The sequence below is a fragment of the Belonocnema kinseyi genome, chromosome 2, assembly GCF_010883055.1.
Source record: "Belonocnema kinseyi isolate 2016_QV_RU_SX_M_011 chromosome 2, B_treatae_v1, whole genome shotgun sequence".
In the NCBI taxonomy this organism is placed as follows: Eukaryota; Metazoa; Arthropoda; class Insecta; order Hymenoptera; family Cynipidae; genus Belonocnema; species Belonocnema kinseyi.
Genome location: NC_046658.1, coordinates 79,547,941 through 79,573,034, shown reverse-complemented (window position 1 = coordinate 79,573,034; position 25,094 = coordinate 79,547,941). Strand labels below are relative to the sequence as shown.

General features: G+C 28.8%; 1 protein-coding gene across 4 annotated transcripts in view; it reads right to left on the bottom strand.

Annotated features, from left to right (window-relative positions):
* Positions 1 to 349: 349 nt before the first annotated feature.
* The window catches only part of LOC117167072, an 81,120-nt gene continuing 56,375 nt past the window's right edge, over positions 350 to 25,094 (bottom strand). For all 4 annotated transcript variants that reach the window (XM_033351677.1, XM_033351676.1, XM_033351678.1 and 1 more), the window contains 7 exons: positions 23,689 to 23,796; positions 19,972 to 20,120; positions 17,472 to 17,666; positions 14,580 to 14,686; positions 14,381 to 14,492; positions 6,451 to 6,578; positions 350 to 836 (listed from right to left, as the gene is read on the bottom strand). In XM_033351677.1, coding sequence (XP_033207568.1) covers positions 631 to 836; positions 6,451 to 6,578; positions 14,381 to 14,492; positions 14,580 to 14,686; positions 17,472 to 17,666; positions 19,972 to 20,120; positions 23,689 to 23,796 — 1,005 coding nt within the window. In that variant the 3' untranslated portion in view covers positions 350 to 630. The remainder of the gene's footprint in view (positions 837 to 6,450; positions 6,579 to 14,380; positions 14,493 to 14,579; positions 14,687 to 17,471; positions 17,667 to 19,971; positions 20,121 to 23,688; positions 23,797 to 25,094) is intronic.

The following is a 25,094-nucleotide window of genomic DNA, read 5'->3' as shown; positions in this document are numbered from 1 at the left end:
TATTCAGCGGTATTTAAAATTATTGTATCAAAAAGGCTCTCACTTTAAAGGCTTTATAAAATATTGACAGTCAAATTCCTTATATAAATTTAAAATATCTCAGGGTGACCCAAATATCTAAATATCTAAAGTGCAAAATTAATAACTTGAAAATCAACGATAAACCATTTCCATGCAAAGGTAACAACTTCTCGGAATGATAGATATAACAATATGAATATGTTTGAAAGTTATTTAAATGGAATAATTACGAAATAAAAATAACCATAAATGTAATAATGTGATCCACATTAAATCAGAATCGCATTCTATTTCATATATTCTCTCATGAAATAATAAACATCTCCAATTAAATTATTCTATATTTCTCTTTTATTGTACAATACTGCCAATACTTATTCCCAACTATGCTCTTCAGGATTTATTCATACATAATAAATTAAATTACCGTGTGATAATATTATTTGATATGGTTAATTTGATAATTTCGAGAATCGGCTATATTAAATCGAGTGTGTCATAAAGTTTGTTAAATAATGTCCAGTGGTTACACTCGCTTTAAAAAATACCAATTAAATTTTCTCGTACCATGATTTTCTGAATAGCAGCATAATGAGCCCTGCGCACAGTTTACAAACTAGGACTCGGGTTGTTAGCTCTTTGCAAACGTTGATAATTTTCGTTGTTATAATGAAATTCGGAGATACCTCTCCCGTTGATTTTGCCATTCACCTGATATTTTATGAAACGTTCAACCATCCTTGCATCCTCATTGTTCCCTACAAAATGAATCGCTTCCTCTACTACGTCAATCTGCACGTTGTACGTTTTATTTCCTGTGTGCAAATTAGTGAGTGTTAATGTTTTGAGATCTATGTGATTTATTACAGCATTTTCTGCTGTACTCTTATTAATATACTCAGGCAGCAGCGCTCCGGCTTCAAAGTTGGAAGGTTGTGCGTTCGATTGTCGCTGCCTGCACTTTTTTATCCATTAAGTTTTTTTACTTATTGAAATGTTTATAAATATAATTTCTTTCATAAATCTGCTATAATTTAATTTAACAAACTTAATAGTTTAGACAAATTATTATTGTTTATAAATATCTTTTCTTATAGTAATGCTAGATAGTTTCGACTTTTTCTGAAATTTTGCACTTTTTGTCTACTTTTCATTTAGAGTAAGGTAATAGTTAATATAAGGTAAAAACACAATTGTTTAATCAATTTATTGTTATTTTAAATAAGGTTATCTTGGAATAATACTAGAAAGTTACCGTTGTTTCTGAAATATACAAATATTTGTTAACTTTTCACTTAGAGCGAGGTAAACATTATTCAAATTTAACAAAAATATTTGTTTAGACAAATTATTATATTTTATAACTTTTCAATTAGTAAGGTAATAGTTAATTGAAATTAATAAAATATAATTGAGATGGAAGCTTCTAATGTGTCCCCTAAGGGTTTACATTTTTCTTACACCTTCTCTATTCCTTTACACACCCTCCACACACTTACTTGGTGGTGGAAGGGGGACCACCTACAGTTTAAGGTGGGTTCCGAACCACCAAGAGCAACAGCCTTAAGTACTTAGAGAAAACCTTTTTCTCTAGAGGTACCGGTCCCACGACTCTCCGGAGATGAACAACTCTCCCTTGCTAGGCTAGTGTTCACCGCATGGGCCACCGAGACTCTTCCAGAGTGCGAGGCGGGAATCGAACCCGCAAGCCGAAGGAGTGGGTCCAAAGCCTACGCTTTAACCCCCACGACCATCGTCCCACTTCTGATAAAATATAATTGTGTAGACAATTTATTATTATTTTTAATTATGTTATTTTGGAATAATGTTAGAATATTGCGTTTTTTCTGAAATATTAAACATTTTGTTCACTTTTCATTTAAAGTGAGGTAAAAATTATTCAAGATTAACAAAAGTCTTAGTTAAAAGAAATTATTATTGCTTATAACTATCTTCTCCTATAGCAATGCTAGAAAGTTTGGGTTTTGCTGACATTTTCCACTATCTGTCAGATTTTCAATTAGTGAGGTAATAATTAATGCAAGTTACCAACATAATTATTCAAATAATAAATTGTTGCTCATAACTATCTTCTCATAAATAATTGCAGGAAAGTTGAGATTTTTTCTGAAAATTTTTATTTTACTTTGGCTTTTTAGTGATGAACAAATGATAAATGGACTATAAAGAGAATAATTGTTTAGACAATTTTGTTGTTTGTAAATAAAACAGATATTCGAAATATTCTTTAAATTAAATAAATGGATCATATTACAATTGTAATTTTTTCTTGAAGTAGTTACTACAAGACTTTTTGTTTAAATTATCATTTATATTTATTGTTTTTCCCTAAACAAAAGTTTGGAGAAAAACTAAAAACTGTCATCGATAACTTTCTAGCATTACTTTAAGCGAAGATATTTATCTAGGATTACTATTGGAGAAAATAGTTATAAAGAATAATCATTTGTTCAAACAATTATTTTTATGAAGTTTCAGCAATTATTACCACACTCTATGTGAAACATTGTCAAAAAGTTAAAAATTTCAGAAAAAACTGCAACTTTCTAGCATTATTCTAGGAGAATATTATTATAAATATGAATAAATCCGTAACAATTATTTCTGTTAAATTTGATTTATTATTCTCTCACTCTAAGTGAAAAGTTGAAAACAATAAAATGTTAAAAAATCTATTTTATTATCTAATTATTAGTAAAGAGTAGTTTGATATGTACTAGAGACAATTTGTATTTAAGAAAACCACAACAACAAAAATTGGCGCTAAAAACTAAAAAAATCCAATTTTGGACTTATGTGGTTTTTTTGTGATTCTATAAAGCAGAATTAAGGGGCTGATATTTAGAAAATAATTATTCATTTTTTTTATAGCTAATTGTGAAGAGAAATGTTGAGTTTTTACTCGATTCACCTAACATTTACGAATCTGCATAAAATGTACAAAAACGTCTTTTTTTCATATGGGAAAGCGTGTTAAACTTCATGGGGCTTCTGAAACCTTTAAACATAATTTTTTTAAACGCATTTATTTTTTCTGGATTCGAACAAATTTGGGGGCGATATATTAAAAATTAAAAAAGAAATAATTGACCATCCTAATCTACGTGGACTTTGGCTAAACTCCCCCCACAGACTCCCCCATTAGACTCCCCACATCTGGAAAAAGGTAGAAACATCTGAAAAAAACTGGAAAAATCTGGAAAAATCTGGAAAAAGAAAGGGAGAGTGCCCCCAATTATCCTTCTTCCTTTCCAACCCCTCCGTTCCGTTTCTCGTATCTTTTATTGAACCCGGAAGTAACTGCTTTCCCCATATAATTTTCATAGCATACTAATTCATTAAGGAAAATTGACCCTACAAAATTCTTTTATTGCTTTCATTTCTTGTAAATAATTAACTTTCTCCAGATCTCCCTCTAAATTTTTCAATATGGAGTAGAAGAAAAATATATTTAGAGAAAGAGCCAAACTGACGAATCGGCAATTCAGAAAAGCCGCGATTCCAGACAATTACTGTGTACTTTTTATTCTTACCTGTTAATTGAATAAGTTTTTACTGGGAAGATAACTTAAGAAGTAATATTACTCGACACTAATTAAAGTGAATGTAAACAAATTGTGCGCGAGTGGATCTTGACGAAACGGAACCGGCCCAAGTCCAATATTAATTTTATTCACTTTTGTATTAGCTTTATGATTTTAATTTGAAAGGATATTTTTTGCTCGATTTCTTGCAATATTCATGGTTGTACGAAGCATGCAATGATTTAAAGTATTTGAGGTTTGTTGAAAGATTATTCTATTTCAATTATTTTTAAAAATTATTAATTATTTTTAAGTCCTCCTTTATTAGCTTATTGCTTTGCAGGGAAATATTGAATTTACTGTAGTATAGAATTATGTTGTGGGATTAGCGGATTATTTTTTTTACTATGTTTCTTTTTGGGTTTCATTTGATGCGTCATTAAACTTAGTATGCAATAAAAAAATAATTCTTCATCATCAAGACGAACGTATTTTGAAATTTTATTAATTGTATTCCTACTGTAGTAGAACTTTTTTGGTACATTATTTAACACTTACAAAAATTTTGACAAAATTAAAATTGAAGTTTCCCATAGTTCTTTTGTCTCACAAAAAATGTATATGGCAGGAAGTGCTTACTAGTACTTTGTTACTGATTTTCTTCAGACCTATAGTGCTTTAGTGGGACTTATTTGGAATGTTATTCATTGTAAATATTAATCATTGGTACTTTTTCATTATTCGGTATAATTTTGTCCTTATGCATTTCGAATTATACCTTTGACTCTATTTTCTTAGAACTTTTTTTGTTTTGATATTATTTTATTCATTTAAATATATTATGTAATTGTTATTTTCTTAAAATGGAATTACTGAATCTTACACTTGATTCATTATTTTAGTAATAATATATCGAGGGGGAAAGAACTCCTAAAAACGTGTTCCTGCGTACCTAAATTAATCCGAATTACAATGGAATTATCTAGGATTGCAATGGATTACCTGGAATACCCATAATTTCTTAGAATACTGCGAATTACAAGGAGGTCACTGCTGATTATAATTGAATTTCTTGGAATAAGTAGGATGACAAGGAAATTACAATGGATTACAAGTATAGTAATTACGATGACAAGTGGATTACCTGGACTTACAAGTGGTATACAAATGGGTTTACTACGATTACAGGCGGATTTATTAGATTCCTTAGGATTACAAGAAGATTTCCTCGGAATACAATTGCATTATCAATGGTTGCAAGTGGATTACCATTTATTACTTGCATTACTCTAGACTATAATGGATTATTTCTGATTAAAATTGGAGTATTTAGGATTGCAAGTGGAGCACACGTGTTACAAATGATAACTTTGGTTATCAAATGGATTGTCTAGAGTCACAAGTTTACTGAAATTAATCACTTTCTCTTTTAATTTTCTTTAAATAATGTTATCAGTGATGTTTAGTGCTTAAAATTTGTCATCACATATTTTTATACACAGAATTAGTTTACAAAATTAAGAAAAAATATCGGATACCAACATTTCATGAATAAGTCTACAATTGTAAGTGGATTAATTGGATTACTTTAGATTTTAAACAGTAATCACCTTTGATCACACTGGATTACTCGAGATACCCTGGATTACTTGGAACACGCCGGATTAGAAGGGAATTACTGCGAATTTGAACTTGATTACTTAGGATAACAGGTAGATTACAAAGGATTATAAGTGGATTACCTAGGATTACATGTATATTAATTAGATTCTCTAGGGTAAAAAGTAGATTTCTGCATTGCTTGAATTACTCCGGCTTAGAAGTAAATTACCTTGGAGAACAAGTGAATTGCCCTAAGATTAGAAGTGAATTACCTAGAATTATAAGTGGATTGAAGTGGGTTATAGGTTACCTAGAATTACAAGCAAATTAATTGGATTACTTCGAATTAAAAGTGTATTACCTGGGATTACACTGAATTATTTGTGATATCCAAGATCACTGGGAATACTTAAGATTACAATGCGATTACTAAAAATTGTAAATAAATTACTTAGGATTACAATTTGATTGCCTAAGATAACATATGGATTAATTGGTTTACCTAGGGTCACAAGTAAATAACTTAAAATTAAAAGTCGGTAACTGTGGGTTACAGGTTTGTTACGCTAGTATTAAAAGAGCATGACTGTACGGGGCAGATAAATTACATTAGGAATAAACTGGATTATTTGGACCAATCGAATTGACGAGGATTAAAAAATAGATAACCCGAGATTACATAAGGATTACTTAGGATTATAAATATATTGCATAGAATAATAGTGGAGTATTGAGGATTACAAGTGGCGTATAAGTGGTACAAGTGATTACGGCGGTTAAGAAGTGGAATTCTTAGGGTTAAAAGTGGATTTCATCAGGTTACAGGTCGAGTGCAACTGAATTTCAGTGGATTAGTCGGGATACACCAGATAACTGGCAATACAGCGGATTGCAACGTGATCACTGCGAATTGTAAGTGAATTACTTGGATCACAAGTGGATTACCGCGGGTTACATGTAGATTACACTAGAATTCCACTAGAATACTTGGATGACGCGCATTTCCTAGGGTTACAAGTGATTTACAATAGGATTACACTGGCTTACTCAGCTGAATCGCATTAACACGGATTACTAGTTCCGATAACCGAGCTGTCCAATGAATTTACCAGAGTTCTTTAACCCTCGTGATATATTTATTATTTTATGATTGTATTAAAATAAAATCGAATATTGATGGAGATATTAAAGAGTACGGTTTATAAAAACTCTGTATTGATTCTTAGTTTGTAAAGTTTAAGTACTAAAATATGAATGGAATTATACTGGTTGTTATACACACCTGCTTCAATTGTAAAGGCATAATCCCTCGGTGGTGTGCCATGTTCGCCATGTTGATATAACTCTAAATCACATTTTTCCACAGCATGCAATGAACCATCGGGTTCATAGACACAACCTGCTTCCAACCTGTAGCCAACAAAACATTGGAATTGATTTATTACATGGTAAAAAAATTGGCATTGAGATTTATATTTCTTTTGAATTGGCATTACTAAAAAATTTGGCATCCACTGAGTGATCACATTGACATATTAGTAAATACTGATACTGCATCTTCTGAATATTAAAAAAATGTTTTTCCTCTGAAATAATGTTTTTTCGATGGGGCATTCAATTTCTTAATTTTAATCGTTCTAAAAAAAAAGTTGTGTGACTATATCTCGGATATTTGTGTTTTTATCCTCTTATTGGCAAAAGTCGTATTTTCCATTCAATTTTAATTTACAAAAGCTCATTCTATTTCCTGAAGAGTTCTTTACAATCGTGACGAATACTATTATTGTATTCGTCACGTTTGTATGGAAGATATTTTGAAGGTCCATAATTTCTTAACATTTTTAGGTGACGTTAGCGTTTTACACCAAAAACTTGTATTTTAAAACAAAAATATTTATAGCTCAAACTATATTTGCAATTTTTGAACAGTTTCAGGTTATATTAACGTTATTCACAAGGAGTCTTTTATTTTAAACAAAAATCATCAGATTCCGAAAAAGATTTACAATTCTGAACCATTTTCGGTTATTATTATTATTATACTAGTGGTTTTATCGGGATTTATTTGCATTTTTAATAGCAAATTATTTCGAAGCATATTTACAATTTTCCTACCAATTTACGTACTTTTGGGCTGTTTCACCTAAAATTCGTATTTTTGAACAAAATTTCTTCCATTTCTAACCAGTGATTTTTGTTTAAGATAATGAAATTCACAAGCGCTTGCTCAATTTCAGATTGTGTTAGGGTTTTTTGTCAACTATTAAAAATTTTATTGAAAATAACTAGACTCAAAAGAAGATTGATCAATTTTAAATAATTTTAGGTCTTGCTTCTTTTTTAAAAGAGAACTTACAATCGTTAACAATTTTTTCATAGGTTATGTTAATTTTTCTTCGTCTAAAATTGATAGTGTTAATAACAAATCATTAAATTTCAAAGAATATTTACAATATTTGAACAAGATAAAATTAGTATTCTTTTTAATCAATGTTCACCAGTTATTAAAAAAATCTTCACTTTTCCTTATTATTACTTCAGATAATAGATACTATAAGAAGCCAAAATTTCTTATTAATAATTATTTTATATTCTAATTTCTAAATTCGGTGAGACAATAAAAATAATGTGTTTGTAATAAAGCGTTTGTTCTCTAGTCTCTTTAAAATGTTATGGGTTTGAAAAATTTACTTTTTCTCATAAAAAACGTTTTCAGCTTGGATTGAATTCGATAAATTTAATACAGGTAAAATATAAAATTTTTATGAGCAAGTGGAATAACGTTTTTCAGTGTCTATATTTCTGAAATATCGCTGATACAACTCTCATTTGCAGGCCAAAGTTTTAGATGGATACGGATTCTTACTGACCTGTTTTGCTTCAGTAATTTATTTAGCTAGCTGTAACCAACGTTAAAGCTTGTACTGAATCATTCTCAATAACAAATAATACCATCCAATCATGTTTCACAACCAAATCAATGTTGATCAAGTTATAATTTTTTGAAAAATCAAAACATGAATGTTTTAATTTGATCAATAGAACATTCATTTTTAATTTTAAAAAAAAGTCTATCCCATCCATATTTTCTTGTTTTGTTTACAGGCACTTAAAAATTTTTAATGATGCTAATAAGTTTGCATTTTTTTTTACCATTTTGAAGTGGCCCCTTCCATACAACAGAAATAATTTAATGAAATACAATTATTTTAACAAATTTTCAATGAGTATTCAATTTACCAAGTATAAAAATACGTCATTTCTGTAGGTTTCGAACCCGTAAAAAAAATTTAATTTTTCACACTTTAAAAGAATTGCAGTTATTTATTATTTTAGTTGATAAAGGACACAAAACGAGCTAAATTTTATTTTCAGTAAATAATTTACTTTATTTATTGCTATTTTATTGAAAATATATAATATATACATGAATAAATTTCACATTTGATGCATTTGCGGTATTTAAATGTATTTTTTAAACTGATTTCACTTATAGCGCATTTCTAAACATAGAAAATTTTTATTTTCAACGAAATAATTTCAATTCATCTCAAGGACAGTAATTTGACACAAGATATTGCCGCTCGAGAATAATTGATTTGGTTATATACATTTCTTATAAAGAAAGTCACTTTAATCGCATTTTTAACAAGCAAATTTTTTCCATGTGGGATCATTTCTTTTCATCTCAAGAATAATATCGTGAGAAAAGATATTATCATTCAAAAACTTTTTATTGTTATTTTTATTGTTTCAACCACAGAGATGAACTTTCAACTAAAATGATGAATCTTTAACAAGCTTATGAATTTTTCTTAAAGTAGTTTAAATTTCAACCAAAAAGATGAATTTTCAATTGAGAAGATTAATTTTCTACCAAACAATATGAATTTTTAACGAAAACAACAAACAAAAAATATTAAAAAATTTTTTAAAAATTAATTTAAAAATTTAAGTAATTATTTAATTAGAACATAATTAATTAAAAAATATTTAAAATTAGTGTATTTTTTAACGAGAAAAGATGAATTTTTAACAGAGAGTTTAAAATTTAAAAGAGAACTTTTATAAACAAAAATTGGACAAAGCAAAAATTTTCAAACAAATAGTTTAACTTAAAACTTGTAATACTTCATGAATAAAATGATAAATCTTCAACATAAAATGTGAATTTTCACCCAAAAACACGAATTTTCGGATTGAGAAAATTAAAATTGTCTATATTAATACATGAGATATAAGTGAATTTATTTACAACATTTTTTGATGATATTAAACATTGTTGTTTAATCTTAATCTCTTGTGTCATAAAATAATTCTTCAGATGAAATGAAACGATCCTGGAAAAAAGAATCGTTTCCTTGCTAAAAATAGGATATGAGTGAATTTGCTGATGATAATACTTGTTAATAAAAATGATAATTGTTGTTGGATGCAGTATTTTACATGTTAATATTATTCTTCAGGAAAGAAAGAAGTGCAGCTACTGAAAATAAAATTTTACTATGTAAAAACACACTAATTAAATTAAATTTTTTATAACAATGGTTTATAACAATAGCAATTGATGTCGAATGGTAACATCTGATACCAAGCTTATATCCTTAAGATGAAATGAAATGATCCCGTAGAAAATAAAAAGTTTCTAGGTTCAGAATTGCGACATACATTGAGACTCTGGTTTACCTGGTGTTTCGGGAGTAACCTCAATGGCCTTCATGGTAAATCGGAGTTTCCCTACCGTTCTTCTTCTCCTTCTTTCTTATGGCGTTTTATAGTGCTGAACCTAAATTGCGCAACTGCGCTGACCTTGCAACAGCCTCTCTTTCGTCCCCTTGAATCACCTCATCGGGTATATTGGATTCCGGTAAACCGGAGTCCCAGTGTACATGAATTTGTTTAGAAAAATTATTCATAAGAACGACAATTTGTTCTCGCTTAGTTCTCGTCATCGCAGAAAAAAACTTGGAGCACGAATCGTCAGCTGATTACTCTAAACTAAATTGAGGTAAACTTTCCGTGGTTACAGGCCTCGGAGGCTACCGAAGATATTTGCGATTCACCATGAAGCGTTTACCTCAGTTTAGTGTATCCACCTGATTGATCGATTACCTGCAACATTTCCTAATGTTACTTTTTTTTCTGTGTAATATTAATATAATTATTACTTTTACATAATCCAACGAAAAAATCAGTAAAAATAACGCATTAAAAAACCAAAAATGCATCAAATTTCAGTTTTAGCCATTAATTTCTTAGTAACAATTAAGGAAATGGAAAAGTTTAATCTATAAAAAAAAATGTTCTTCCATTCACAGTATATGTATTTATTCTATGTGTATGAAAGAAAATAGCAGTAAATATAGCAAAGTAAGTATTAAAAATATAAAAAATTATAGTTTCTTGTCATTTTTCAACTCAAATAACCAATTAGTGTAATTTTTTAATAAAATTCGACGAACTTCTTTGTAACTTAATCATCTTTAATTTTAAAAAAAAAACTTTTAAATCAAATATTTGTTATAAGATTGGATAGTCTTCCCGAAATTTTAGATTATTAGACGTAACAGTATTCATCTGAAATAGGTTTATAAAATAAATGAATATATATAGTCCACCCATCTGGTATATTTTTGCTGCATTAAATAGGTGATGCTCATTTTTTGGTTAAACATTTTACTGAGACGTCCTGAGTAAAATTCCAAAGTTAGGATTGACTGCGATGTGTGGAGGAAATATTTTTGAAAAAAGTTAAAAAATCTTGCTTTCATGGAATCATGCTTTCAATTCCCGTTTTATTGCATTTTAGAATATTTCCAACTGCAAAATTCAATTTGACAGAATTCTGAGAGAGTTAAGTCAAAAATAATAGACTTTTATCACTAATAGGTCATCATCAAAGAAAGCAGAGTTTTTGAAAGGAGGCTAAAATTGAAAATCTCAAGTTTGTATCTGTACTTTAGAATTTCGAGTATTGCACAGAAAAACGGCGATCCTCAAAAGTACACCGATTTGGTGTTGCTTGGAGTAGCAATAAAAATGAGACACCGGAGAATGAGAATGCAGCTATGTTCATGTTACAGTTTCACACTTGAAGTATTCTCATTTTGAGAAAAAACATTCTCATTTCGAGACCATAACAAATGAGCTGCAACAAAAATGAGTGTACTGTTTTTCTATGTGGCCTTCCAAATAGACCACTTTTCACCTATTTTTCAGGGCAAATTACTAGTCTTCAGTTTCTTTAAAATACTTGGCTTGTGAGTAAAGCAACGTATATAAAGCTATAAAAAAAGTTGTAGTGCAGGAAATGATGTGTAAATAAAAAAAATCTTCTACTTTTTATAGGTCAAGAGTTATGACTCTCCAAAGAAACTAAAGAATTTTTTATTATTTGCACCCTCAAAAGATTTTTTTATTACGTCGTTTCGTGCATATCCTTACGAAAAAACTATCCCGAGATAAACAATAGGGGACCAAATTCTGCGTAAAATAAGAAAAATAACAAAGTTTGAGCTCTTACATGTCACGAATTATAGACATGAGCATCTTAAATTCAGTGAAAATAACCTTTTTCTCATTTCCGTTAAAATACAATTTATTGTTTAACCACTGATTAAATAATAATCTTTACCCGATCAATTTTTTGCATATTGTATATATTTTGGTGTGGAAATTATTTCCAAAATATCTGTTGTCGAAAGTGAATAAAGGAAAAATAACAGATTACTGGTGCTTACATATTGCTTATTCATTATTTATAAAAAATGTCATTGAAATAATTAGTTTTCTAACATTGTATGATCTCATGTTAAAAATTCCAGAAATTGATGAACTCATTAACGCAGAGGAAAAAATTATTGGTAATTGTTGGTAACAAATACCTGTAAGGAAATTATTTACATAATATTATAATGAATGAAAAAAGTAATCAAATAATGCGGACTCTGCAATTGATTGAATGATTGAGTGATATAGTAATTAGTATCAGAAGGAGTACATTGCAAAAAATTTAAATTTGTCTTGTAAGATGACATTTTTTCCACATTAGGTTAACAACTTAACTTTTTTTCAAACATTCAAATATTTTCTTAACTTCATTTTTATTTTCCAAAATTCAACTGTTTTGTTAAGAATTCCTCTATTTGAATTGAAAATTCACCCTTAATGGTAAATAATTAATTTTTTTTTTTAAATTCAACTGTCTTCGAAAAAACTTTCTTACTTAAAAATTTAACTTGTTGATAAAAGTTCAACTATTTTGTTGTAAATTCATCTCTTTGCTTGAAATTTCATCTATTTGGTTGCTTATCCGACTTTTTGAATGGAAATAAATTTTTGGTTGGAAATTCGTCCTTTTAGGTTGAAAACTCAACTTGTTTTCTTGAAAATTCCACTATTTTGTTAAAAAAGGAATATATTTCGACTTGAAATCTTAAGAATTTAATAAAGCATTTCATATTTAATTAAATATGGTATGTACATTAATTTTATATAAAAGAATTTATTATTTTCTAAGAAATGCTTTAAAAAACTCAAGATTGATCAGAATAAGTGCATGTATTTTTAAGAAACATAAATAAATAATTGTATCTATACAAGTTAAGTGTTATAAACAATGTATACAAATAAACACTTTATTATAGTGCACAAATTTTGGAAAAACAGACTTCTTACTTAAAATTCCTTGTATTTTGTATTCGATTTGTAATTTTTTACAGCAATAAAGTTTATGAAAGAAGGATGAAACTGTAAATGCTTTTTACTTGAGTAAGTGCTTTTTTCACTAAATGAATCTAACAAAGGTATCTTTCTTCGTTGAAAAAAATCACTTTTCTCAATTAAGCTTCTTGAAAGCTTTTTAATATTAATATTCATTAATATTAAGCTTCTTTAATCGCCTTTATTCAATTTCGTAAAATAATTGGTAAAATAGCTAGCTATGAAAATTATTATAAAGTATTAAAAACTATTTCACATAATGATTTGTCAAGAAATCGTAATTGTGGAAATGTATATATTATTAAATATTTTTAATCACGTAAAATCTCCATCAAAAATTAATATGAACTAGCTTTTAAGAAATCCTCCAAAAGGATTAATTAGGAAATAACGTTTTTCTGCTAAGAAGTGGGCACTTCATTCATTTAGTGTTAAGTAGTTTAATCTCGAGTTTAATTTTAACTATTTCGAGAACTATTTATTGTTGGTAAAAATGATGATTGTTAATCAAATTAAAACAATTTCAAGGTTTACTTTAATGTAACAATATCTTCAAAAGCGTTGTAATACTTCCCCGTGTATAAAGATTATCCGGAAACTATTCAGGGCCAGAAAAGACCATTCTTGTCGGTAAGGTGACACTATCAACACGAACTATCATGGAAAAGAGGAAAAAGATATTTGGGCTTGATATTTAGACAATTTGTTGGTCATGAAGAGTTAGCCAGCACCAGATTAGGATTATATTAGATTAGGATAATAAGGGATCGTCCACAAATTACGTAAGATGTTTTTCTTTTGTTTATATCGTTGTGTCCTTCTCAACTTCACAGCAATTTTATGCTCGTCTTTATTCAAACAAAAGAAAAACGTCTTACGTAATTTGTGGACGATCCCTAATGCGTATTAAGGCGTAATATGGACTACTATGTACAGGTTCAGATCAAATAAAACGATTCCGCAGAAAAGAATCACTTTTTTGTTAAAATTACGACATGAGTGAATTTTCTGATAAAAAATGTTTATAAAAATGATAATTGTTGTTAGATGCAGTATTTTCCATGTTGAAAGAACCGTTTAATTTGACAGTCTAGACAATTCTCTAAGTGAATGCAAGTCTACACTGATAATTTTTTTGCGCGGGGTTTAATAATTCATAATAATGTGTTATAATGCGTATTCAGGCGTAATACGAATTACTATCTAGAGATTTTGAGGAGTGAATTCTCAGTCGAATTTTGTCTAGTTTCATTTTCGTGTTGGACATTTTACTCTAAAATGCAATGGGACCGGCGAGCATCTGCAAACACAATTTTTTGAACTTTTTTCCAAATATATTCCGGGGCCGTCAGAATTTTCATCAGGACCCCTCCAAAAGCATTTTCGAAGGAAAACCCCGCTTTACCTCCTGAATATTGTAAGCAAATATTTTTTTCGTACGTAATGCCTAGAAATAACAAATAAAATGCAATTAAAATAAAAAATTTCACCTTGAACACGTGCAGGGTTGGCTAATCATGCCGATGGATGCCATTGTTCCATCTTCCAGAAAGAGCATGTGAAAAATGTATCTGTGCATCAATTTCCAGTCTCGCTTTAATCCTGCGAATGTAAAACTGATTGGCTGTAGCACTCATGCTCTAGTGAGTTTTCAGGCGCCACGCCATAGTAACACGACTAAGTACTTACCATAACTGTGATCACGAAATGCCTGACCATTAAACTCGTAGGGCTTTCCGTCGATCGACAATTTAGCATTTATCCTGCCCATTTGCTCATAGTGAGTCTGGTGAGCTCTAATGAGAAAAAATACAGGTCACGAACAGCTTATTTCGAAAAAAATGAAAGCATCGTAAAAATGAGAATAATGGAGGTGTGCAAAATCTTTACCATTATATCCTGCGATTCCCCTATTCTCGAAAAACTTCGCCTCTTTCCCATTCCTCTTTAAATATGTGATATTTTAAATAATACAATTTTTCGTCTAGCATTTACAAAATTATTCTATTCAAAAATAAAATATGCTACCATGAGCACTGAAAGTCTTTTTTTAACTTACAGAATAATCTATTATAATTGATTTAAACTGATTAAATTTGACTAATTTCAAAGTAACCTATTTTGGATTTTTAGATTGGAATTTTATTAGATTAGATTTGATTTAGATTTGAATCATGATTGTCATACCTTAATCATATTATAGAAAATATTGTTCGATTAAACCAAAGTTCAAACTAGAATAAAATTACAAGATTTACAAATAATCTTAGTGATAGTTCTAGATTAAACACAAATTTAGTGAGTTCTAAAATTTAAACTATTTCAAACACTACCAAAAACCAGATTTTAATAATTCGAAAAATTTAAGTGCAGTTTTGAGTGAATGTTAAATATTTTTTTATTAAATATACATTCCAGATAATATTTAATTAATTTAATGACTTATCAAAGCTTAAACAAACCTCTCTCTCTTAATTTTTATTTGATGATGAAACTTAATTAAAATTTTTGTTGTTGTAAGTAGTAAATGTAGACGTAGCGCGCCTACAAAAAAGGGTCTTTTCGCCTATTAAGACGTTAATAAAGTAGTTTAAACCTCCCTCTCTCATTATTTTACTCCCTTACACCCCTACTTCCCTACATACCATGCACTTCCCCTTTCCTTCCACTCACTTCACTTCTCTCTTCCCCTTCTCCAATATTTTCCTCCACTACTTCCCTTCTCTCCTTATTTCCCATGCCAACACTCTGGTTCTCCAACCTGCACTTCTCCTTCTCTGACCATCCTAATTTCTAATCATTTCCCCTCCTTCCGCTCATTTGCACTCAAACCTTCTTGATAATTTCCCCTCACTTCCCCTACTTATTCTCACCTCATTTCCCTTAATTGCCCTTAATTCCCCTCCTTTCATTTACCTCAACTGCAAGCTTTTCCCTCCTTTTATTTCCCCTTATTTCACTTATTTCACATCCCTTTATTTTCCATTGCTTCCCCATCCCTTGTTTCGCCACACTTCCCTTATACTCCTCCCCTCATTTTTCATCACTTCCTCTACTTTCCCTCCCCGAGTTTTCCCCGTTGGCTATCCACTCACTTCCCCTAATTCCTCCTTCATTTGATTACTATTCCCCCTTCCATTCACCCCCACTTCCCATAATTCCCCTCTGCTTATTCCCCCAACTTTACCCCATTTACCCTTATTTCCCCTCCTTAGAAAAATGTTCGATTGACGGTCGGACACCAAACCGGAACTATAAAATTTTCTGCCCAGAGCTACTAAGAATAATATATTTTATTTGAAACTTAAAAAATAATAATAATTTTCTTTACAAAGTTATTTTAGCTCACGAGCTTTAATTTATAAATTTTCATAGTCTTTTAGTTGTACCACACACATTTAAAATTTTTAAATAGGTACTGTTTTTAGTGCTTAGATAATATCAAATTATAAGCGTTTGAAATTAAACAATTTTAATTTTGTGATACTAGAAAATTCCTAGACGTTTTAGATTCTGTAAGAGATACGTACAAAATGTTGGCATTCTTGTGAATATTATTATTACAAACGTAAGAGCTTTCTCAAGCATATCTTACTAACTAGAATCAATCTTGTCTTAAATTATTTAACTCATTTCAAACAATGTTTGGAAATTTTGTTATTTAAAATATTGATATTATGATTTTTACATAGTTTTAGCTTTCGTATTAAAAAATAAAAATCCAAGGGTATGAACGCACGCTTTAGATGCGTGCATTTTATTTGAATATATATTTTTAAGAAAAATTTAATTTAATTTATATTCATGAAATTTTAAATGATTTTCTTCTACATGATTTCTAGATGAAAATTTTTTTTATCTAAATATGGAATAGTTAAATGTCCAAAAAAATTTGAAATTTTAACAAAATTATTAATTTTTATACAATATATTTAATATTCAACCGAAAAGTTGTATTTTCAATTAAACATTTAAATTTTCAATCAAAGAGGATGACTTTAAAAAAAACTGTTGAATTTTCATCCAAATAAATAAATTTCCAACCAAAAATAATTAGTTTCATAAAAAAATAGTTGGATCTCTTTGTGGGAATAAATAAACGAATAATTTTTTTAAATTTTGTTTTGACTAAAAAATAATAGTTTAAATAAACATTAAACCTAATTTTTAATAATTTCAAAATATAAGGCTAGAAAGCTAAAAGTTAGTTAAAATATAACTAAGACGTTAAGATAATGTAAGTTTAACCGAATGAACTTTTTTACAGGTTAAATATCTGAAGGGTTGAAAATATAAATTATTCCAATTTTTTAACGTTTAACGGGTTAAGCGCTGATCACTAGAAGAAACTATAAAATAAGTATCCTTTTATTTTTACTATAAAATAATGTTTAAAAATAAAAGATCATTCTCACACCATGACCGACACTTTTCTTAAAATTTTTCCTGATTTGAAATAGAAATGGCCAATATATAAATCGGGTTTGGATTAAAATTTTGGATAACTTTGAATAGTTGTGTCTCTTGAATAGACTTAGTGCACATTTCTATGCTACATGTTTTCCAATTGTGGAAACTTACTCTCGGAGGTTGTTGAAATACTCTTTGGTCCAATCTTCTCGAGCCAAAGCCCTACAGGTCGTCTCTGTTGCCATATCCGTGTCGAAGTCGAAATACGCCAAATCGCTTTTCCATTCCCCATGAAATACGACTTGAGCAACTTTGGATTTGCAAATTGTAGAACTTCCATCATTTGGTTTCAAAACCGGTGTGTAGCTGTAAATAAATGGGGTTCTATTAATTTTCTTACCCTCGCACATTAAGTGGAATGAAATCAATTGCGAATTTGATGGAGTACGAAAAAATGGCATGCGAATAGAAGCAAATCCAATTAATAAAAAATGCATGGCACCATTTTAGATTAATTCTCGAACCAGTGTTCGTCATCGGATAGAGCTTTTTTTTAACCATTCAAAAAAGAATCTGCAAACTTCAAGTTTATGAGAAATTTATGGTTACTTAAATACTACGTTCAATAATAAAAATAACCAAAGGTTTTACGATGGTAAAAAATATCCAAATTCATGAGAAAATTAAAAGAATTAATTTTCAGAGAAAATTGACAAAAATTAAATTAAAAATTTCAATTAGCGACATGACAAAGTTTTATACAAAGTTTAAGTGATAATAATAGACATTAAAAAGTTTCAAAAAGTTAAAAAATTAATTTACAATTTGAAAACATTTCAAAAAAGTTTTGGAAAATGTGCTATTTATAACATTTGGATAAAATAATTGTGGAGCTTCCTAAGGATTTTGAAACGTTTTACGATGAAACAAAATTCCTAAAATTCATGGTAAAATTTAAACTAATTTTTTATCTTGAAGAATTGTTTTAAAAGAATACTTAAAAAGAATTTAAAACAATTAAAAATTTTTCCAAAATTGTCGAAACAGAATCTGGAAGATTTGAAGGCAAATTTTTTAATTTTTCAGAATTTCAATTTAAATTCTTAACGGTCTAGAAAAATGTGCTTAATTTATTTGATTGAAGTTTCCGATTCCAACAATTTTTGTATTGTTGATCTACAAAATTAAACAGCTTTTTCGAGATTACCAAAGAAATGTGTGCGCTCGTGGTACGCGCTTTTGCTACTTCTACAATTAATAAAAAGTGCATGACGCCATTTTTGATTAATTCTCGAAACTACTTGAAACAATTTGAAACTATTTTTGTCGAGAAAACCGTGTTTGTGATTGGATGGAGCTTTCATTTTTTTTATATTTAAAAAAAGAAATCTGCAAATTTCTGGTTTATGAGAACGGTACTTAAATTACTATGTTCAATAATAATAATTTTATTAGTTCAGTTCTAGAAACGTTACTTCGAACCCAAGTAGTTGATGTTATTTAAAATTAATTTTTCGATCCGAATTAAAAAAAAAGGAATTACATATACCCTTCACGATATAGAAGGTTCAATTTAAAAAAATGCTTTTAAATATTTAACGCTGGCTTCGCTACGAAAAATATGAATTTTATAAACTCGATTAAAATTAAAAAATACATTTTTAATATTTAAAATAACTTATTAAGTTTATACTCGAATTTTATAGATTTTAAATATTGGAAAGTTTCATGTCAAACATTGGTGGTAATAATTTTCAGGAGTCAAAGAGATGAAAATATTGCCTTTTGAACGACATCGACGAATTTTTAACCAAATAGCTTTTCCTCTCATCATCTGCATGGCCTTTGAAATCATTTTTAGTGGAAACCTGGAGATTTCATATATTTTAAAATTTATCAATAATATTCTAAGTATTTCATGTAATTTTAAAAGGTTTACGCTATTACCAGGCATTACAAAATATTTAAACAAAAACAAATGTATGGCAGATAACGGGCTTTAAAATTTTTTGAATTGATTATCATGGATTTTAAAAGATTTTGAAGTTATGGTCAATCCTTATTTGGTACTAAGGCATAAGTATTTTAAATAAACATATATTTATATATCTTCTTATAGGATTTGTGGCCAGTGAACCGCTCGCTGTCATTTTCTGATACATTTCCATATCTTAAGTATTAAAATTTATAAATAAAGTGTGCAATGCCAGTGCAATGCTATGAATACTATTTAATTTAAAAACTATCTGAAAAATGGGTCACTGAATCTGACCAGTATAAATTTTCACTGATTCACAATGCAATCTCACTGCAAAAGAAAAACGAAATGTTATCTTTGCAGCGATTGCAGAGTAATCTTCACCGGCAACAAAAATCAACTACACTTGTTAAGATTTCCCTACCACATGGGAAATGGTTACCATGCCACCTCTATAAAGTCTTGTTTTGTTTAAATGCGAAAAAAAACTTTATCTAATTGAAAAGTACCCGAAAGAAAAATTCACTTTCGAGTTTTTTTGTGTGATCGAAATATTTAAAAACGTGTCAATGCTTGGTATCAGTAATGATGTACATTGAAGATCAGTGAAATCTCACTCATTCAAATTTATAGATTACTTAAATAAAAAGTAAATAATCAACTTATAAAGATTAAGTAATTTTCTAAACGTACTTCATTTTTCCGTCAAATTCAACTTTCCATTCTTTCATGGGTTCAATGGGCGTGAATCGAATGCCTTCTGCTGCAAAAACTTTTTCTTCAGTTCCATTTAAAAGAGTATTGGGAAGCTTTTCACTACGAAATAATCCTACTCCTGGTACCTAAAGGATAAAATTCATGTTTGAAGACACTCTTTTATAAACATAATTATATAATTGAACCATGAAAAGCTAAAACGACCTTACTCTACTGTTTAGCGAAATTAAGTTTGAACCATTTTTCACTTATAATTTAATTAATTAAAATTTGTGAAATATTAAAAAAATTCGAGTATTTAAATTTAAACATTATAGAAAGGTTTTCAATTGTCTTTCGAAATTTATTTTGTCTTAAAATACAGTTATCTGGCATATTACTAACAATTTCAGACTAAAATTAAAGTAATAAATGCGAACCGTAATCAAAAAATCGATTTTTCTCTTCGAACAATTTTTAACGAGAAAAATGGCTAAAAATATCATTATAACCGATTTATTAAATTAGTTTTTTTTCGTTTCATTTAAATTTGAAAAACTCAAAACTTCAAAATAAAAAGGGTTATATTCTGGACAGTCGCTAATAATTTCGAGTGTCAATATTCAATCCTACAATTTATATTTCATATCCATATGTTGAGCAATTTATTGATTTCAATGACAAACCTACAATAAGAATATGAATTAAAAGGCCCCATGTATTAACAAGACCGACTTAATATGCAAATAACTGGCAAGTAATAATCTCAATTCAAACTTTCCAGTTTCGAAAATTTTGATTACACTAAGAACGATATTTAAAAATACGGTTATAATTATATTTTCGGCAAATTATGTCGCTAAAAAGTAATTACACAGAAAAATCGATTTTTTTTAAAAAGAGTACGATATACTATTTTTAATTTTCTCTTTAAATGTTCGTATAATGCCAACAAATTGCACTCGAAATCAAAATGTAATTAGCAAACAACATTTTCAGTTTGACTCGGTTGCACCGAACTGTATTAGGGTAGAAAATTTAAGTATATTATGTATATCTATAAAAATTTTACAATTATCTGAAATTTTTTTTTAATGTTCCAGATTCTACTTAAATATGTGTTTAAATACGTTTTTTTATCAATAATTAGTGCTCTGCGTTTAAGCGGTTAAGCGTTTCAATTATTCTAAACAAATAAATTTTCAACCAAAGAGAACAGTTAAACCATTAGTTCAAAAATTAATTTTTCATGAAATAAGAACAGGTTTTAACAAAATAGTCATGAAGTGACATTTTTAAATAAAGAGATGAGTCATAAAACATAATTTTTTGCAAAGTAGTTTATCTTTTAACCAATGAGTTGAAATTTGTAACAAAAAGGCTAAATTCTCAACCAAAAATGTAACAGTTGTTATATCAAACGAAAAATATTTTTATTTTAGATCCAAAACAGTTCAATTAAAAAAACGTGCTTTAACCAAATAGTCAAATTTGTAACCAAAAAGATAAATTTATAATTAAGATAATATTTCGACAACAAAAAAATTATATTATAATAAGGTATAAAGTTCAAATTTAAACCAAGTAGTTGAATTTTTCAACAAAATATATTTATTTTTTACCAAAAATAAAACTTACATTTTCGGGCAAGGAGATTAATTTTCTAGCAAAAGAATCAGATTTTTAACGAAATACATGAATTCTTCATCAAATAATTGAGAATTCAATTCATGAAGATTATTTTTCAACGAAAAATCGAATGGGCGCAGTTGTCCAAAAAAATTGAATAGTTAAATTCTGGACAAACAAGATTCAATTTCAACCAACTTTCAATCAAAGAGATAAATTTTTTAATTAAATGATGCATCTTTTACTGGAATACTTGAATTTTTAGTTTACAATTTTATACTTAAATTTAAAAGTGATTTAACCATAGCAAATTAATTTTCAACGGAAAAATTAATACTTTATATTTCTACCAGGAAAAGAATATTGTAAAATAAAAAAACAGTTGGTTTGAACAAAAAAGAAAAATTCTACCAAATTCTTAATTTATTAACCAAAACAAATTAATTTTTATGCAAACAGTTGCGCTTTTTCGCAACAAAGATTATATTTCTACCGAAAGAATTGAACTTTCAACCAAGATAAATATTGCAGTCAAGAAAGAAACAAAATTAAATAATAATAATAAATGTAAATCGAAAGAGTTGAATTTCAAAACCACAGAAACTAATTTTGAAAAACACATTGGAATTTTTAAATAAAAATATGACTTTTTAATAAAACTGTTGTATTTTCATCTAAATAAAAGGTCTCACCAAATAATAAAATTGTTAACAGAAAAAATGAAATCCTAACGAAAAATATAATAGTAGACCATTCAATAAAAATTATTACAACAAAAAATGATTGGATTTCTTTGTTGAGTTCTATAAAGTCACTTATAATTTAAATGTAAAAATGATAAGAAGGGGAAAATAGACTTAAAAGTAATAGTTCAAGTAAACATTGAAATTCATTTGTAATACTTCTTAAGTATTAGATTGGAAAATGTATCTTAAGTCCTAAAATGAAGTTTGTTTAAATTTCAAAAAATATTTTTTAACGATTGGAAAGTTCAACTCAAATAGAAAAAGTAGAAATTATTCGAATTCTTTAAACGTTTAACCGGTCAAGGGCAAAGCACTATCAATAATAATTTTTAGCATCTAAATACAAATGTTTTATTTTATATACCGTATTTACAGTTTAATAAAGTCAAGAATTTGTTTAAATAATAATTAATAAAAAAGTGTATTGTTAATAATTCGTAAAAGAATCATGAATCTCTTGACTTTAATGAATTTTAGCAAGTCTCCTGGTAGACGTTAGGTTTTTGACCCGATGTATGCCTGGTTGCCTTTCACAAGGCGCTTGTTCAAATTATTTATAGATTTACTAAACATTTTTTCTAGTGCAATTTTTAATTTTTAAATATTTTGATTCCAAAGTTCCTTAATATAGTGACTTGAAAAGTAATGATTTGCTGTAGACCTTACGCCATGAAACGAATCGTTAACTTGTCCAGATTCCTACCTTACCGACATTTTTTTTGCTATTCTCTTATTAAATCTTATATAATGAAAAATCAAGTTAAAGATTAGAATAATTTAATAAAAGGCAAAAAGGAACATTTATTTTACATAAAATTTGTATAATTATATATAAATTTATTTTTATTTTTATTTTAATAAAATATATTTTCTTGTGTTTATAAAAGCTTAGGAGTATAGAAAAACCTTACTTGGAGCCTTTTAATGATATACATCAATTTTCAACTAGATATTTAATTCCATGTGGACAGGTGGATGGTGAAAAACAATTTTGGTAAAGTAGGAATCTGGTCACATGACCCATCGTTACATGGCTTTAAATGTGTTGTTTAAATGTTAATATTATTAAATCTGTTAGCATATTCCGCTGTTTATAGTATGTTGCTAGGTGTAAGACCTTTTTTGTCATTCTGAAAGCCCCCCCCCCCCCCCCCCCAAATGAAAAGAAGCTAAACAATTTCTAACATACTTGTTCAGTGTCATTTTTTCGACATGACCTAATCAATGCGGTTTATAGAAAAACGGTGCAGTGTACGAGTTAAGAACTGCTGCAGATTAGTCAGACTAGTCTGATGCAAAAATTTAATTTATTTAAGATATTTTTTTTTAAATAACGTACCAGAAGATAAAATAAGCCATTGACTACACCATCCTGGCGCCTTTCAGTTCCACCGATCATATAGAAACCATCTTTACTGACACCCATGAAAAAGACAGCATCAAATGCCTATAACCATCATAAAATTGAAGACATGAGAATGACAAGCGGTTAAGAATCACTTTTCGAAATTTTGGGTTTAACGATTTCAGGTAATTTAGAACACTATTTATTGATACGTATTAAAAAATATGTAAAAATAATTTCTTCTTTAGCTTAAAAAAAAATTAGGTGGTCTAACCCGGAAGTACCCATGAGAAAATAATATATGCATGGCCCCCAACATAATTTCTCAAAAACAACCCCTATCAATGAAAAACTACCCTAAAATGTAAAAACACACGTCTGCTCTAAACATAAAATCAATTTTTCAAAACCATCCCTTAACACTGTAAGACTTCCCAAAAATTAAAAGCACTGATAAAGTGCAAGAAAAAGTGTTAAAACAGTTGGGAATATTTTCTAGCAGTCCGTAAACATCCAGAGCTTTTCCAGAAACCACGCTCAAAAAATTGAAAACCACCCCACAAAAGAATTTTGGTATCAAACTGAGAATAGAGTAGATCAGCAGTGTTTACATTTATTGGACCGAGCCCAGTCAGTGTATGTCCTATGTCATATTTATTTGCTCATTAGGGGCTTATTTAGTACCCAAAGACCAAATTTTTGAGTCGAAACTTGTTCAAAAACATTCATGGTACTACCAGCTTTGCTTAAAGCTAGCAGTACCATGGTAGACAAATTTGCTGCATCGACTTTTTTCTTTCACGGGAATTGAAGGCTGATTTAGGGCTGTTGCATGACCCCAGGCACAATTTTCGAAAAACAACCCTTATGACTAAAAAACTACCCCATTGAAATAATATGCATCAAACTTAAAAGTGAGCTCTTCAGAGTTAGGCGCTCTTTTAAGGCTAACCCACACCCCCAGAAACAATCCATTCCTTAAGATTAAAAAAACTACCCCGACACTATGAGTACTGATTAAGTGCAAAAAATTTAGAAAAAACATTCTACTCAATGCCATTAAATGCTACAATTTCACTCGTAGAAGAACCGAGCGAAAATTGTTCACATGCTCTTTACCCATTAACTTTAACGCCCAAAATGCAACTTTTCCCATGCTTTCGTCAGTAGTTTTTATCACTATGAAAACGTGTTTAAAAAATACCAAAATAATTTTTTCTGATGTAAAATTGTCTAATCTTTTCAATTCTGTTATGCAAATTTCGAAAAATGCAATCCAAAAAAGTTATAATTATTTATTAATAAAAAAACGTGGTTTTTGAAATAAAACTTTTTTTTTAATGGAATTTTCACTTCGAATCCGGGGGAGGAAATCGTTCAATAGTGAACAAATTATGACA